The 14596-nt window shown below is 42.7% G+C and overlaps 1 protein-coding gene across 1 annotated transcript in view; it reads left to right on the forward strand.

The window, feature by feature from the left end:
- Positions 1 to 1560: 1560 nt before the first annotated feature.
- PARVG (parvin gamma) overlaps positions 1561 to 14596 on the forward strand; it is a 46302-nt gene continuing 33266 nt past the window's right edge. The window contains exons 1-4 of the mRNA XM_056517430.1: positions 1561 to 1662; positions 3990 to 4179; positions 7870 to 7932; positions 10761 to 10825. Of these exons, the coding sequence (XP_056373405.1) occupies positions 7875 to 7932; positions 10761 to 10825 (123 nt within the window). The 5' untranslated portion in view covers positions 1561 to 1662; positions 3990 to 4179; positions 7870 to 7874. The remainder of the gene's footprint in view (positions 1663 to 3989; positions 4180 to 7869; positions 7933 to 10760; positions 10826 to 14596) is intronic.

Raw genomic sequence — 14596 nt, forward strand, 5'->3', positions numbered from 1 at the left:
TAAGTGTTGAATGGTCTGTTTTTTTTTCTTCTTTCCATAGAGAAAAAAGTTATTTTAGAATGAAAGTGAATTGTAAGATAAAATTTTCCCAATCAGCAAAATTGTTTCTTTTACACTTTTTTAAAATTATTTTTTTATGGAAACCATCAAAAATTTGGTTTGGCTTAAAGGGATTATCCAGGAAAAAAACTATTTTTTATTTTTTTTTATAAAAAAAAAAAATTCAAAAAATGGAATAAAAAATAATAATAATATATGTATAAGTGTGTGTGTGTGTGTGTGTATATATATATATATATATATATATATATATATAGATAGATAGATAGATAGATAGATAGATAGATAGATAGATAGATAGATAGATAGAGATATATCTATCTATCTGTCTATCTGGCTCCAGAAAGTTAAACAGATTTGTAAATGACTTCTATTAAAAAATCTTAATCCTTTCAGTACTTATGAACTGCTGAAGTTGAGTTGTTCTTTTCTGTCTAAGTGCTCTCTGATGACACCGGTCTCTGGAACTGTCTAGAAGCAAATCTCCATAGCAAACCTCTTCTACGCTGTGCAGTTCCCGAGACAGACAGAGATGTCAGCAGAGAGCACTGCCAGACAGAAAAGAACAACTCAACTTCAGCAGCTGCTAATTATTGGAAGGATTAAGATTTTTCAATAGAAGTAATTTACAAATCTGCTTCTGGAGCCAGTTGATAGATAGATAGATAGAGAGAGATAGAGAGAGAGAGAGAGAGAGAGAGAGAGAGAGAGAGAGAGAGAGAGAGATAGATAGATAGATAGATAGATAGATAGATAGATAGAGATATATATATATATATATATATATATATATATATATATATAAACCTTTTAGGGTCTATTCACATGTACAGTATTCTGAGCAGATTTGATGTGCAAGATCTCAGTCATTCAGTTTACATTGAAATCTGCAGCAGAAAATCCTGCGCATCAAATCTGCGCAGAATACTGTACGTGTGAATAGACCATTAATCTTTCATACTGTGTCTTGATTTAGTTCTTCTGGTAAGAAATGGTGTACTTGTGGATTTGGCTGTCCGGGAGGGCTGGGAGTTGTAGTTTTGCAACAGCTGGAGGCACACTGGTTGGGAAACCCTGCATTAGTGTGAAGGGGGTGTTTGGTCCCTTAACCAGTCTCTGATGTCAATGGCAGTCAGAAAAACTCCCTAAAATGTGCGTTATTCAGATACATGGAGGACAAAGAACCGTGCTTTTCTCATCAAAATGGCCGTACATCAAGAAACGTTGCCGCTTTTGAGGCGTCAGCCAGCCTTTGACATACTTTGAGAATAAATAAAATGACTGAACGCTGTTTAGGAAGCCGCCCATGAAAGCGATTTGCTAGGCTCTGATGTTTCCCTGGGCTTCGGGCCTAGTTAGTTTTTCCGGTTGCCTAGCAACTAATCACGCTACGATTCAGTGACCCTCCATATTAATCCCCCAGTTGTTAGGCCTGTCACTTGATGTGAGCTGGGGGTGGGGAGGATTTTTTGATTTCCTGACCACCCAACCCCACCAGGACGCATTTTCTATGTCTGCCCAGTCATAGTTGCATAAAATACATGGAAAACAGTGGCCCTAAGGGAATGAAATGTTAATACATGCAGAAATGACAAAAAAATGGTAAATATGCCATAAGAAATGTCAGCTCTGGTATCTAAGGGGGAGATTTATCAAAAACTGCAGAGGAAGCGTGGTGCAGTTGCCCATGGCAACCAATCAGATTGCTGCTTTCATTTTTCACAGGTCTCTGATTGAAATAAGCAATCTGGTTGCCATGGGCAACTGCACCACTCTTCCGCAGCACAGTTTTTGATAAGTCTCCCCCAAGCATTTGAAGATCATCCCCGTAATCCTATCATAACCTGGAAAAAGGATATATCTAAAAAATATGGCTGCACTTCCTGTTTTCCCTCGTGCTAAAATGGAAAAAGGGGGAAAAAAATCCCAATAACTTATGTAACAAAATAAAAAAGAAATGAGAATCTATTTGGAACAAATCAAGTTTGTACCGAATTTTCTCAAAGTTTTGGATTTTGACAAATTAAAAATTTCGAGATTTGTTTTGGGCAAATAACAAAGTGGTGGCTGACATTGTATTAATCTATGAGACTGGGTTCAAATTATGGCATTTTCAAGCATGCTTTAGAAATTTCGATTGGAAATTCCATTGCGAGCCCCATTGCTGTTTCCTCTTTTTTTGACCAGAAAAAAAAAAAAAAAAAACACAAACTATCCTGTCATTTTGCACTTCCAAGAAGCAGTTTTTGTGGCGTGTTTTTTTTTTTTTTTTTTTTTGTGGTGTCCCGATACCGTATTGCATACCGTACCTTGTATGGTGGTCCCCAAAGTCAGAGAAACTACGCTCAGGTAGGGTCCCCCAGGTGGGACAGCCCCAAGTCGCCTCTCCTCTACTCTAATTCTACAATGTTGATACATGTACATATTTAGTAATAATGTATATTTTATATAATGTATAGTACTTACCTTGTTTAGCGTTGCATAACCTTCGGTCATGTGACTATGTTAATATCCTCTATGGTATGTTGGAGGACCTTTTGGAGGTCCTTGGGTCACATGTTACCCATAATCCTTTGTAATGGTGATTGACACAAGTATTGGACCAATTAGCTCTAGTCCGGCTCCTGCCCATATAAGGGAGCTGTAGCCAATTATCACTCTCTTGGGTTCCTGCTCTCGTGGATGCCGGACTAGCAGGACGGATCTGCGCAACTTGCAAAGACACGCTAGGCCCGAAAACCTACCGGCCTCAGCGGAACTAAACCATGCGTTCTAAACTACTCCCCGCTAAAGCTAGCGTGACTACTGGACCGCAACTAAATCCCCCAAATCCAGTGGAACAGCGCATATTATCCTAAAGACTCTAAATTGCTAAAGTCCCAACCTTTGTCAATCTCTAAAGAAAGCTTGCATGTATAGCAACTGTTCCGGTTATGAAGCTTTCATAAAATCTTCAGTAAAAGTTAAAACTATTTCAGCAAACTTTCCGGTTGTGGACATTCCATTATTATCTACCTCCCTATTGCTCTTGGGAAGGGCGGCAGTAGAACAAGCATTACTGAGGAGCCCTCACCCTGGCATCACGAATAGCAAGGGTTACCAAGCACCCTTTAGTCACCGCACAGCTACACTTCCCATATCCTACTTCCCCCATTCTATCAATAATTTTTTTCCTTTTTCAAAAATAGAGGGTTTTAGTCTTGTATTTTTATTCTGACAAGTCATGTGATTCTTTCATCATGTGACTCAAGTATTTTTATATTGAAGAATTGGGGGGAAAAAACTCAATGCTGAACCCACATGTAGTTTTTTATGGTGTGTTATTATTATTATTTTAGTTTTTTGTTTTGTTCCTATAAACTTTTAAGAGAGAGAAATGACAAGATTTTGCCTAAAAAAAAAAATATAAAAAAAATAAATAAAAAAATGGTCTCAACATGCTGCGATTTTGGAAAGCCAAAAATTGCAAAACCGCAGAAAAACGCCAAAGATGAGTGAAAAAATGTCAAAGGAAATTTGGCGTTTTCATAAATCCCTTTTGACTTTCCGCTAACCTCTATCCACAGCGCTTTGTTACAAGAAAAGGCTGAGCAGCATTTGTGGCTTTTGTTTTTTTTTGGGCTATAGCAGTGATCTTCAACCTATGGACCTCCAGATGTTGCAAAACTACAACTCCCAGCATGCCCGGACAACCGTTGGCTGTGCGGGCATGCTGGGAGTTGTAGTTTTGCAACATCTGGAGGTCCGCAGGTTGAAGACCACTGGGCTATAGGTTTCCTATGACCATGCATTACCCTAGAATTGTTGATAGTCTGACGCCTATCAGGACCCAATGATGCCTCATTTAATTTTACTCTATGTATTTTTTGCCCTTATGCTCGTGATATTTGTCACGTTCAGAATTTGTGATGCGGAGTTCTCATTTACAGAGGGAAGTGTCTGATCTCGCCTCCACCACAGTTTGTGTCACTTGCATCACAGGATGAGGAAGTGACGGCTCGAAGCCTAATTTCAGGTCACATTTTCATTTCCTAAATATCGAAGCTGATCATTTGGCCCCTTGGCGTGGATACAGCAGCTGCTTAAAGGCCTTTGATGCAGAGGTTTTGGACCAGTGAGGTAAGTCTGTTAATCCAGGAATAGATTTAAATGTATTTGGTGTAAAAAAATATATATATATTTTTAAATGCTCTCTTTAGGAATTCGGACATAATAGACAAGGGGGTCCTTCCATTCGGGGCCTAATCTATCGGAGCACTTCCAAAGAGCGTCCCTCACTCTGGAGGATTTGCCTCTGCTGTGAATTACATGGACTGTCTATAGATTTCAGAGGGTGATGTGCAATGCTCCATTTGGCCTGTGGGGGTGCTGCAGGGAAACTGAACACCTACTAACTGATTCCTTAGCATATTAGAGTGGATCGACCCTTCTAACAAAAAGGGTTTGCAAAGAGTAGACAATTTTGGGTTTCCTCCTTTTTTTTTAAATTTAATTTTATTTACCGTATTTATTTTTTTTGAGTTTTCACATGTTACACTACATACCTAAAGGGGTACTCCACTGGAAAACCTATTATTTTTTTTTTTTTATATCAACTGGTGCCAGAAAGTTAAACAGATTTGTAAATCACTTCTATTAAAAAATCTTAATTGTGCCAGTACTTTTAGGGGCTGTATACTAAAGAGAAATCCAAAAAAGAAATGCATTTCCTGTGATGTCCTGACCACAGTGCTCTCTGCTGACCTCTGCTGTCCATTTTAGGAACTGGAGACAATCCCCATAGCAAACATATGCTTCTCTGAACAGTTCCTAAAATGGACAGCAGAGGTCAGCAGAGAGCACTGTGGTCAGGACATCACAGGAAATGCATTTCTTTTTGGATTTCTCTTTAGTATACAGCCCCTAAAAAGTACTGGAAGGATTAAGATTTTTTTATAGAAGTGATTTACAAATCTGTTTAACTTTCTGGCACCAGTTGATTTAAAAAAAAAAAAAAAAAAGTTTGCCACGGTAGTACCCCTTTAAATAGTACCTCTCATGAACTTGTTAAATTTTTTATATTCCTCCCAGTTCACTGCCCCCATCATGATAAACCACCCCCTGCCTTTATTTTTATTATCTTTCTGCTCAGACACAGACTGAGAAGGGGCATTACCCAGCAGGCGTGACATCATCTGAAGCCATACAGGGGAGAACTTCCTCCCTCACTCTGCTACAGACAGCCCAGAGCAGTTCAGTGTGTGAGATGAGCCATTATTGGCTAAGGCTGCTCACACCTCCCTCAGCACTCAGTACTCCAGACTGCATTTCCTTTGGAGTCCAAAGTCTGTGCAAGAGATGGGGGGGAAGTAGGACAAGTAGGGTGACACCTAGTGGCAGCCTTTTTTTTTTTTTTTTTTAAACACAAGCAAAACATAGAAAGCTTCATTTTTATTTTTTTTTAAACAAAGTACATTAAAAAGAATTTTATTTACCATAAAGCGTGCAATATCAAAATTTTTTTTTAATGAGAGTGCCCATTTAATGTAACATCTGTCTGCAGTGCACACAAAACCACATGGAGAATCCCATAAAACATTTATAAAAAATAAAAAAAAATACAAAATAAAAATTCTAATAAGATAGATTACCTGATGGTCTCTGTGAGCCAAATAATGTTTTTGACAAATAAGTTGTCCCCGTAGTGCAAACTGCAGGAATATGACCTCTGAACACTAGGATTACAGGAAAGCTACTTGAACACTTTACTGAATCTTATGTGCAAATCTAAATCCAATACAGTCTGTTTGCAACAAAGTAAAACATTACAGTCTTTAGTGGAGGTAAATTAATATTTGGTCACTGTCCCTTTAAGAGTTGCTCTTTTCAGCAGATATACTGTGTGGAAAGCCTCTAGTATGCTTTTCAAACATAAGTGAAGATACCATTATAGATGAATCTATAGACAGAATACAGTGCATTAAGCTTGTACTCTACTGTGGAACACCTATACAGGTTATCCTACTGTGGTGTAAAGACTTTTTACTCACTGATTTTATGGGGGCACAAAACCCGGTTTGTAGGAAGTACGCAAGAAACTTCTGTGAAGTGTTGAGTTACATTGCACTAACTTCGACCGTAGGTCACTGGAGAGATTAGTGTATGCAGAGGGACCCTTGTTCAGTGTTATTCTCTTCTGGCTAAGATGAACTTTCTTGGAACTGGAAATTTAAAGGGGTACTCCAGTGCTCCAGCTTTCTGAACATTTTATTCAAAACACTCGGAGCCAGAGGCAGTGATCGTGATATCACGGCTACACCCCCTCATGACGTCACGCCATGCCCCCTCCATTCATGGCTATGGGAGGGGTCGTGTCAGCCAATACGCTCCCTCCCATAGACATAAATGGAGGGGGAATGGCGTGACGTCATGAGGGGCTGTAGCCGTGATATCACGATCAGGGGGCATGGTCATGCAAGGAGGGGCACTGCCAGAGCCCTACAAAATGACCTCCAGCAGGCCACAAATGTGCATGTGTCCACTCATACGGTCAGAAATAGACTCCATGAGGGTGGTATGAGGGTCCGACATCCACAGGTGGGGGTTGTGCTTACAGCCCAACACCGTGCTGGGCGTTTGGCATTTGCCAGAGAACACCAAGATTGGCAAATTCGCCACTGGCGTCGTGTGCTCTTCACAGATGAAAGCAGGTTCACACTGAGCCCATGTGACAGATGTGAGAGAGTCTGGAGACGCCGTGGAGAATGTTCTGCTGCCTGCAACATCCTCCAGCATGACCAGTTTGGCTGTGGGTCAGTAATGGTGGGGGGGGGGGGGCATTTCTTTGGGGGCCGCACAGCCCTCCATGTGCTTGCCGGAGGTAGCCTGACTGCCATTAGGTACCGAGATGAGATCCTCAGACCCCTTGTGAGACCATATGCTGGTGCGGTTGGCCCTGGGTTCCTCCTAATACAAGACAATGCTAGACCTCATGTGGCTGGAGTGTGTCAGCAGTTCCTGCAAGAGGAAGGCATTGATGCTATGGACTGGCCGCCCGTTCCCCAGACCTGAATCCAATTGAGCTCATCTGGGACATCATGTCTCGCTCCATCCACCAAAGACTGTCCAGGAGTTGGCGGATGCTTTAGTCCAGGTCTGGGAGGACATCCCTCAGGAGACCATCCTCCGCCTCATCAGGATCATGCCCAGGCATTGTAGGGAGGTCATACGGACACGTGGAGGCCACACACACTACTGAGCCTCATTGTGACTTGTTTTAAGGACATTACATAAAGTTGGATCAGTCTGTAGTGGGGTTTTCCACTGTGATTTTGAGTGTGACTCCATATCCAGACCTCCATGGGTTGATAAATTTGATTTCCATTGATAATTTTTGTCATTTTGTTGTCAGCGCATTCAACTATGTAAAGACGAAAGTATTTCATACGATTAGTTCATTCATTCAGATCTAGGACGTGTAATCTTAGTGTTCCCTTTATTTTTATGTGCAGTGTATATGCAGTGTGTGCTGAAACAACTTCATATGCATGGTAGCTGAACACGGGCATCGGGACCGCTGATCAGTGAAGGCCCCAGCAGCAAGACCTCCTGTGATCCGCTTTTCTCTGTAGAGCTCTTCTAACTAAAATTGTTGTTTATAAAGGAGAAGTGCCGTCCAATTGTTATAGGGATAAAGTGCACATGTATTATCCCCGTGTATTTTTCTTTTTGGATGCATACAGAACATTTTAAATCAATGCAACTCTTATGAATGCAACTTCAGATCGTATTAGGAATGATTCTAACCGATTGGACTTTATTTCCCAACAGACCAAATGGATCCAGTAACTCAGCCGGGAGAATCCCAAACATTATTTGATGTAGAAACCACAGGTAATATTAAAAGGACAGCTGTCACCGTTCTGTAAATTACAATCACTTTATTATCCAGAGAGCACGAATACCAGCTCACTCCTGGATGCGCCCGGACTGGATTTGGACAAATCCACATAAATAGCAAACAAAAGAGAGGATGTACAGCGCTGACTCTTGAACAAAAGAACTTTATTGATTAAAAGTCATGGTTGCCATGGGATACAACAAAGATTCATGCAGCGTGACGCATTTCGGCCCGTAAGGCCTTAGTCATACATGGTGTATGACTAAGGCCTTACGGGCCGAAACGCATCACGCTCCCTTACTGACGCCTCTTTAGCCTTCTACTTCGCTGTGTTATCCGGAGTGGTGCAGGGCCTGCCGGGCACGGTGATGTAATTTCATCGGGTGGCAGGTCCTGCACCACTCTAGATAATGGAGGGAAAGACAAGGTCCTGTACCACTAACAGAGCAGAGGATGCAGAGGACTCAGTATGGGAGAGGAGGGAAGGTGAGTGGGATTTTTATTTTCTTTTGTAGGTGGCTTATCGGGGGAAACTACTTAATAGGGGCATCTACCTAATAGGAGGTTCCCTATGTACCTAACTGCTTACCTACTGGGTGCTTCTACCTAAAAGGGACGATTCCCTATGTATCAATCTTCTGGGGGCTTCTACCTAACTACTGGGGGTCTCTATGTGGTAGAGGGTGTGATGAGGGAAGATGGAATTGCCCTAGGGGCAGATGGCATTAACCCCTTGTGTTCGTGATGCCAGGGCGTGGTTTATCCTCTACACCACCCGAAGGTATACCGCTGGATCCTGGGCTAGACACGGGGGCAATAATGACTCAGACGCCAAGTTACAGAACAACGGTAGCTTTACTGAATTAGACAGGTGGAATAGTCTATACAGCTTGGCCAGGCCCACTGAGGTGACCAGTGACTTCAGAGACCCTAGGGCTTGCTGGGACTTGAAGTGGACTGGGACAATTTTGATGCAGGCCACGCTGACTGAAGACAGGTTGACTTTGACTGACTTGACTGACACTGACTATACCCCATTTGTTGCTTACAAGGCTCTGACTAGGACCTGGGGGTTGTGGACTAGTAGACTTGTGGCTGCGTGGTTGACTTAAGGCCTCCTCTGGACTCCAGACACACTCTTAGGACTTGACTGCACTGGACCCCAGCAAAGACTTAACTGGAAATCAAGAGAGCGAGCTAGCTCCTCCCCGGGTTCATATGGGGGAGACTAGGAGGGGTCCCATAGGTCACCCTAAGGTCACATGGTCACTGATACCTTACTGGGTTACAATCACATGACACTGGTTAATCACATGTCAACGGTTCTTAAAGACACAAAACTTTTATAAACAATACACAGCATAAAGATAACTTTACAAGGGGAACAGGTGCAGAGGGCCCAGGGGACACTGCAGGGAGGCTGCCTGACAGGGCAGCTATGGTACAGGGGTGCAACTCCTGTACCGGGCCACCACGTCTACCTAACAGCGGGTATTCCCTGCCTAACTACTGGGGGTCTCTACCTAATAGCGGGTAGTCCCTGCCTCACTACTGGGGATCTCTACCTAATAGCGGGTATTCCCTGCCTCCCTACTGGGGGTCTCTACCTAATAGCGGGTACTCCCTGCCGAACTACTGGGGGTCTCTACCTAATAGCAGATATTCCCTGCCTAACTACTGGGGGTCTCTACCTAATAGCGGGTATTCCCTGCCTAACTACTGGGGGTCTCTACCTAATAGTGGGTATTCCCTGCCTAGCTACTGGGGGTCTCTACCTAATAATGGGTATTCCCTGCCTAACTACTGGAGGTCTCTACCTAATAGCAGGTATTCCCTGCCTAACTACTGGGGGTCTCTACCTAATAGCGGGTATTCCCTGCCTAACTACTGGGGGTCTCTACCTAATAGCGGGTAGTCCCTGCCTCACTACTGGGGATCTCTACCTAATAGCGGGTATTCCCTGCCTCCCTACTGGGGGTCTCTACCTAGTAGCGGGTACTCCCTGCCGAACTACTGGGGGTCTCTACCTAATAGCAGATATTCCCTGCCTAACTACTGGGGGGTCACTACCTAATAGCGGGTATTCCCTGCCTAACTACTGGGGGTCTCTACCTAATAGTGGGTATTCCCTGTCTAGCTACTGGGGGTCTCTACCTAATAACGGGTATTCCCTGCCTAACTACTGGAGGTCTCTACCTAATAGCAGGTATTCCCTGCCTAACTACTGGGGGTCTCTACCTAATAGCGGGTATTCCCTGCCTAACTACTGGGGGTCTCTACCTAATACTGTATAAGGGATTCCCTGCCTCACTACTGGGGGCATATCTTAATTATGAGTGTCATTGAGGGCCTCATGTTTGCCTAAGGCTTCTCAAAGTTTAGAGACACCTCTGCTGTCACATGGCATAATAAAAAGTGATTGGTATCGCTGAGTATTTAAAAAAAAAGTATCGGTACTCGTACTCACTCTTAAAAATGTTATTGAAACATCCCTATTATTTATATCGCCTTAATATTGAATTCATCAGCTATTCATAGTTTTGAAGGGTCTCGGTTTGCTCAGTTTTTACTAAATTTATTGCAAAAGGACTAAGGGGTGTGTCCATTTGCCACCAAGTCTATGGGGCGGAGCTTGTAAACATTGGATGGTTAGTCCGACTCTGAAGAGTGTAAGATGCCCAAATGCACATTTTTAATGCATCTCTTCTAGGGAAAAAAAAAAAAAAAATAATAATATATATATATATATATATATATATATATATATATATATATATATATATATGAATATAAATGTCATTAATATTCTTCCTGCATGCAGGGGAAGTGCAAAAGATTTTACAGACCAGCTCGGAGAACGATCCAAAGCTTAAGGAACTAAAGACGGTATGTTGTGTATTTTATGTATGCAATGATTATGATACAATACGTTTAGTTCTTTCTTGGCACGAGTGCTCGGTCAATCAAGGCCAGGTGAGGGGGGGGGGGGGGGTTGTGATGAAGCCCCCGAGGACCAACCCAACGACTTCTGGTCCAGACAGCTTGAAAGTGATGACATGTTCCTTTCAATACTTACATTCCCTATGGGTTCTAGTCCATTTAGAAGGTATGTAGACTGCAGATTGTCCAGACAATGGTGCAGAGTAGCAGAGGTAAAAACTAGGTCGGACTTGAGGTTGTTGGAGAAAATGAGTTGTAGATGTATGTTCCATTCCTTACCCTTAAAGGGTTACTCCGGTAGAAAAAAAATGTGTTCAAATCAACAGGTGGCAGAAAGTTATACAGATTTGAATATTACTTCTATTTAAAAATACTAGTTCCAATACTTATCAGCAGTTATGTAGCTCTTTCCAGTCTGACCACTGTGCTCTCTTCTGACACCTGTCTAAGTCAGGAACTGTCCACAGAAGGAGCAAATCCCCATAGCAAACCTCTCGTGCTTCAGACAGTTCCTGACATGGACAGAGGTGTCAGCAGAGAGCACTGTGGTCAGACTGGAAAGAGCTACACTACTTCATCTGTAGCATACAGAACTGATAAGTACTGGAAGGATTAATATTTTTAAATAGAAGTAATTTACAAATCTGTATAACTTTCTGGCACCAGTTGATTTGAAATATTTTTTTGTTTCTCCCAGAGTTCCCCTGTAACCCCTTAAGAAATTGTGGACTATACTAGTCAAACATTCATGTTGGGGTCCCCATGATAGTTCTCAACATAAACATGCAGAGCAGATAGCTGACTGGGACAGGACATATGTATGCAAAATCCAGGACAGCAACGAGTAAATCCAAAATCAGTAATGGCAGCCACAGCCATTGGTTACTGGTCTGGACCACTTTGAAAGAAATGGTCGGCTGACGTCACTGCACCGAGGAGCGGAGCTGGAGGACAGAAAAGGGGAAGCGCAGGCACTGGGCTGCTGCGGGCAGTAACTTCCATCAGCTTTGTTGTTCCACTGCTCCTGCCGACCGGGCATGTACCACTATGACCCATAACAATAGGTCCCCAGACCAGAGGAGCAGTGGAGCAACAAATTGGGACAGTATGGTGGCCTACAACTATATATGGGGGCAGTTTGTGGGCCTACAGCTATATTTGGGGCACAGAGGGGGCCTAACAACTTTATGGGGATGCAAAGCTGGTACTATTACTGTGTGCGACAATAAACATGGGAAGTTTGTAAATAGGTGGGTATTGTACTGCAGAAAGGAGCCTAAAATGTTTGGCTGGTTCTTTGGAAAAGTCTTGTATGGGAGAAATCTTAGTGGCGGTCTAGGCCAGATAGTGAAGAAAAGAAAAGACCTCACCTGTAAATCGAGGGGACTGGGGAGATAGGGAGAGGAACAGGGGGCCTGTTATAGAGGAAAGTAATATGAATTATACTATAATCATTACAAAATGTCTCTAATATGGAGGTAACATTTTTGGGAATGGGCTGTCAAGGGGAACTCAGGAAAAAAAGGTTGAGAACCACTGGTCTACAGGTCCATAATATGGAGTCACTAGGACTACACATGTCCATTCAGCATCAATGAAAAAGTTTTGATGCCTTTGGACTACAACTTTTGTCCTATCGTTCTCCCAATCCGATATCTTTGCTTACCAAGATGAGACAGAGGCATTAGGAGCCGTGTACTAATCTCCGATTCATTATCCAGACGTCTGTTCTGCGGATTAATCATTATGTAGAATGGGAACAATGGAAATTTCAAGGATTAAGATGCAAATGTATTCGGAATATCATTAATAAAATGATCGACTGTTCATGTTCTCACAATGGCAAGAATGGAAATGCAATATCTCCAATGTGACCTTCTGTCGTAGACACGGACACATTCTGCTCGGTTATGTTGCTTTTCTGGGCTTTGTGATCTGTTCGATTAAGATGTTCCCTTATGAAGGCTTTGTATGACAATTGGCTTGAATATAATCATTTAGTTTAAGGGGCTGCATTATGCATACAAATAATAACTGGCAGCATATTACTAGGATATGGGAACGGTGTGGGCCAAATGACCAGTTCAGAGCCTCCAAGACAGAATCTAAAAGAGCCCAATATTATATGTAAGGGAAGTCCATTGGGCAAGGCTGTTGTGTGCAGTTCAATGGGTCTGGCCCCCATTTTCATGGTTTCTGTTGTACGCTACAATGGTGGTGTGAACATAGCCTTAATTAAGTATGATTACAGCAATACCAAACGTAAAAATAAATAAAATACATTTAAACAAAAAAAAAACAACAAAAAAAGTTTTGCTTTGTCATAGGGGTACTCCGCCACTAAACATCTTATCCCCTATCCAAAGGACCTGGGATAAGAAGTCTGATCGAGGGGGTCACGCCGCTGTGGACACCACGATCTCCCTGCTACACCCGGCGTTCGTTTAGAGTGTCGGATGCAGCACCTGAGGCTCGTGATGTCACGGTCACGCCCCGCTCGTGACGCCACGGCCACGCCCCCTCAATGCAAGTCTATGGGAGGGGGCGTGACTACAGTGTGGCCGTGACAGCACGAGCGGGCCATGATGGCATGAGCGGGGGGCGTGACCATGACATCATGAGCCTCCGCCCCGCATCGCCAGTCATCCGGCACAGAGCGAAGTTCACTCAATGCACTGAATGTCTGGGGTGCCGCAGCAGAGATCGTGTGGGTCCCCAGCGACGGGACCCCCGCGATCAGACATCTTATCCCCTATCCTTTGGATAGGGGATAAGATGTCTAGGGGAGGAGTACCCCTTTAAGAATGCATAACCTTTTTATGTTTCCGTCTACAGTGAATGCTGCATAAGGGCTTATTTTTACATGGTGATCTGCCATTTTTATGGATAAAATGTAGAGATTTGTAATCATTTTTTATTTATTTTTTTTAAGTTTGCCACATAACTGTATATGTTAATGGTCTGGACATTCTCACATGTTTTTATTTTTTTTTTGTAGTTAAAAATTTTGAAAAAAATGGGCGATTTAAGTTTTATATATTTTTTTTACAATTATAGTCGCTTGGTTGCTGTTACAGTACAATGCAATACTAACATTTTGCAGTATACTATCAAGTTATCAATCAAGGGTGTGATGAGAGTACAATCATGACAGACCTGGAGGCCTTTTATTAAGCCTGTGGTTGACATGATAACTCGATGGCCCTCCGTAATTGTGTTGAGCAAAGGGAGTCGGAGACGGCTCTCAGTCTAGCCATCTGGATGCTGTGGTCACTAATGACCATGGCATCTACAGGGAGAAATGAAATGTCCAGGAATAAAGTTCTCAGATTCCGACCTCTACAGCAGGTATCAATTATAAGACACAGAGTGCTGTGAATGAAGGGGCTAAGATTCTAACCACACCAAAGTCTCCTCCAAAAGGAAGAGACATCAACCTGTAGATAACTGTTTTGGGGTTCTTGCCCCTTATTTGTACGGGGTAGGGGGCTGGGTGGCTCGATAGTTGCCTTTGATGCAACTCATGTGTCTGTAACATAAGAAGAATGGCGGGATTATAGGGGTGTTTGTGAGAAGATATTGGAAGCAATAAAAATACATATCCAGCATCAGACTTGGCTGTAGACGTTCATGCTCCACCAGAACAAGTGACGCTCTGAAGTAATCCAGAAAAGTAGATAACTATTATATAGATATCCATCTTTATGAGGGAATTGC

Source organism: Hyla sarda, chromosome 4, assembly GCF_029499605.1.
Source record: "Hyla sarda isolate aHylSar1 chromosome 4, aHylSar1.hap1, whole genome shotgun sequence".
NCBI lineage: Eukaryota > Metazoa > Chordata > Amphibia > Anura > Hylidae > Hyla > Hyla sarda.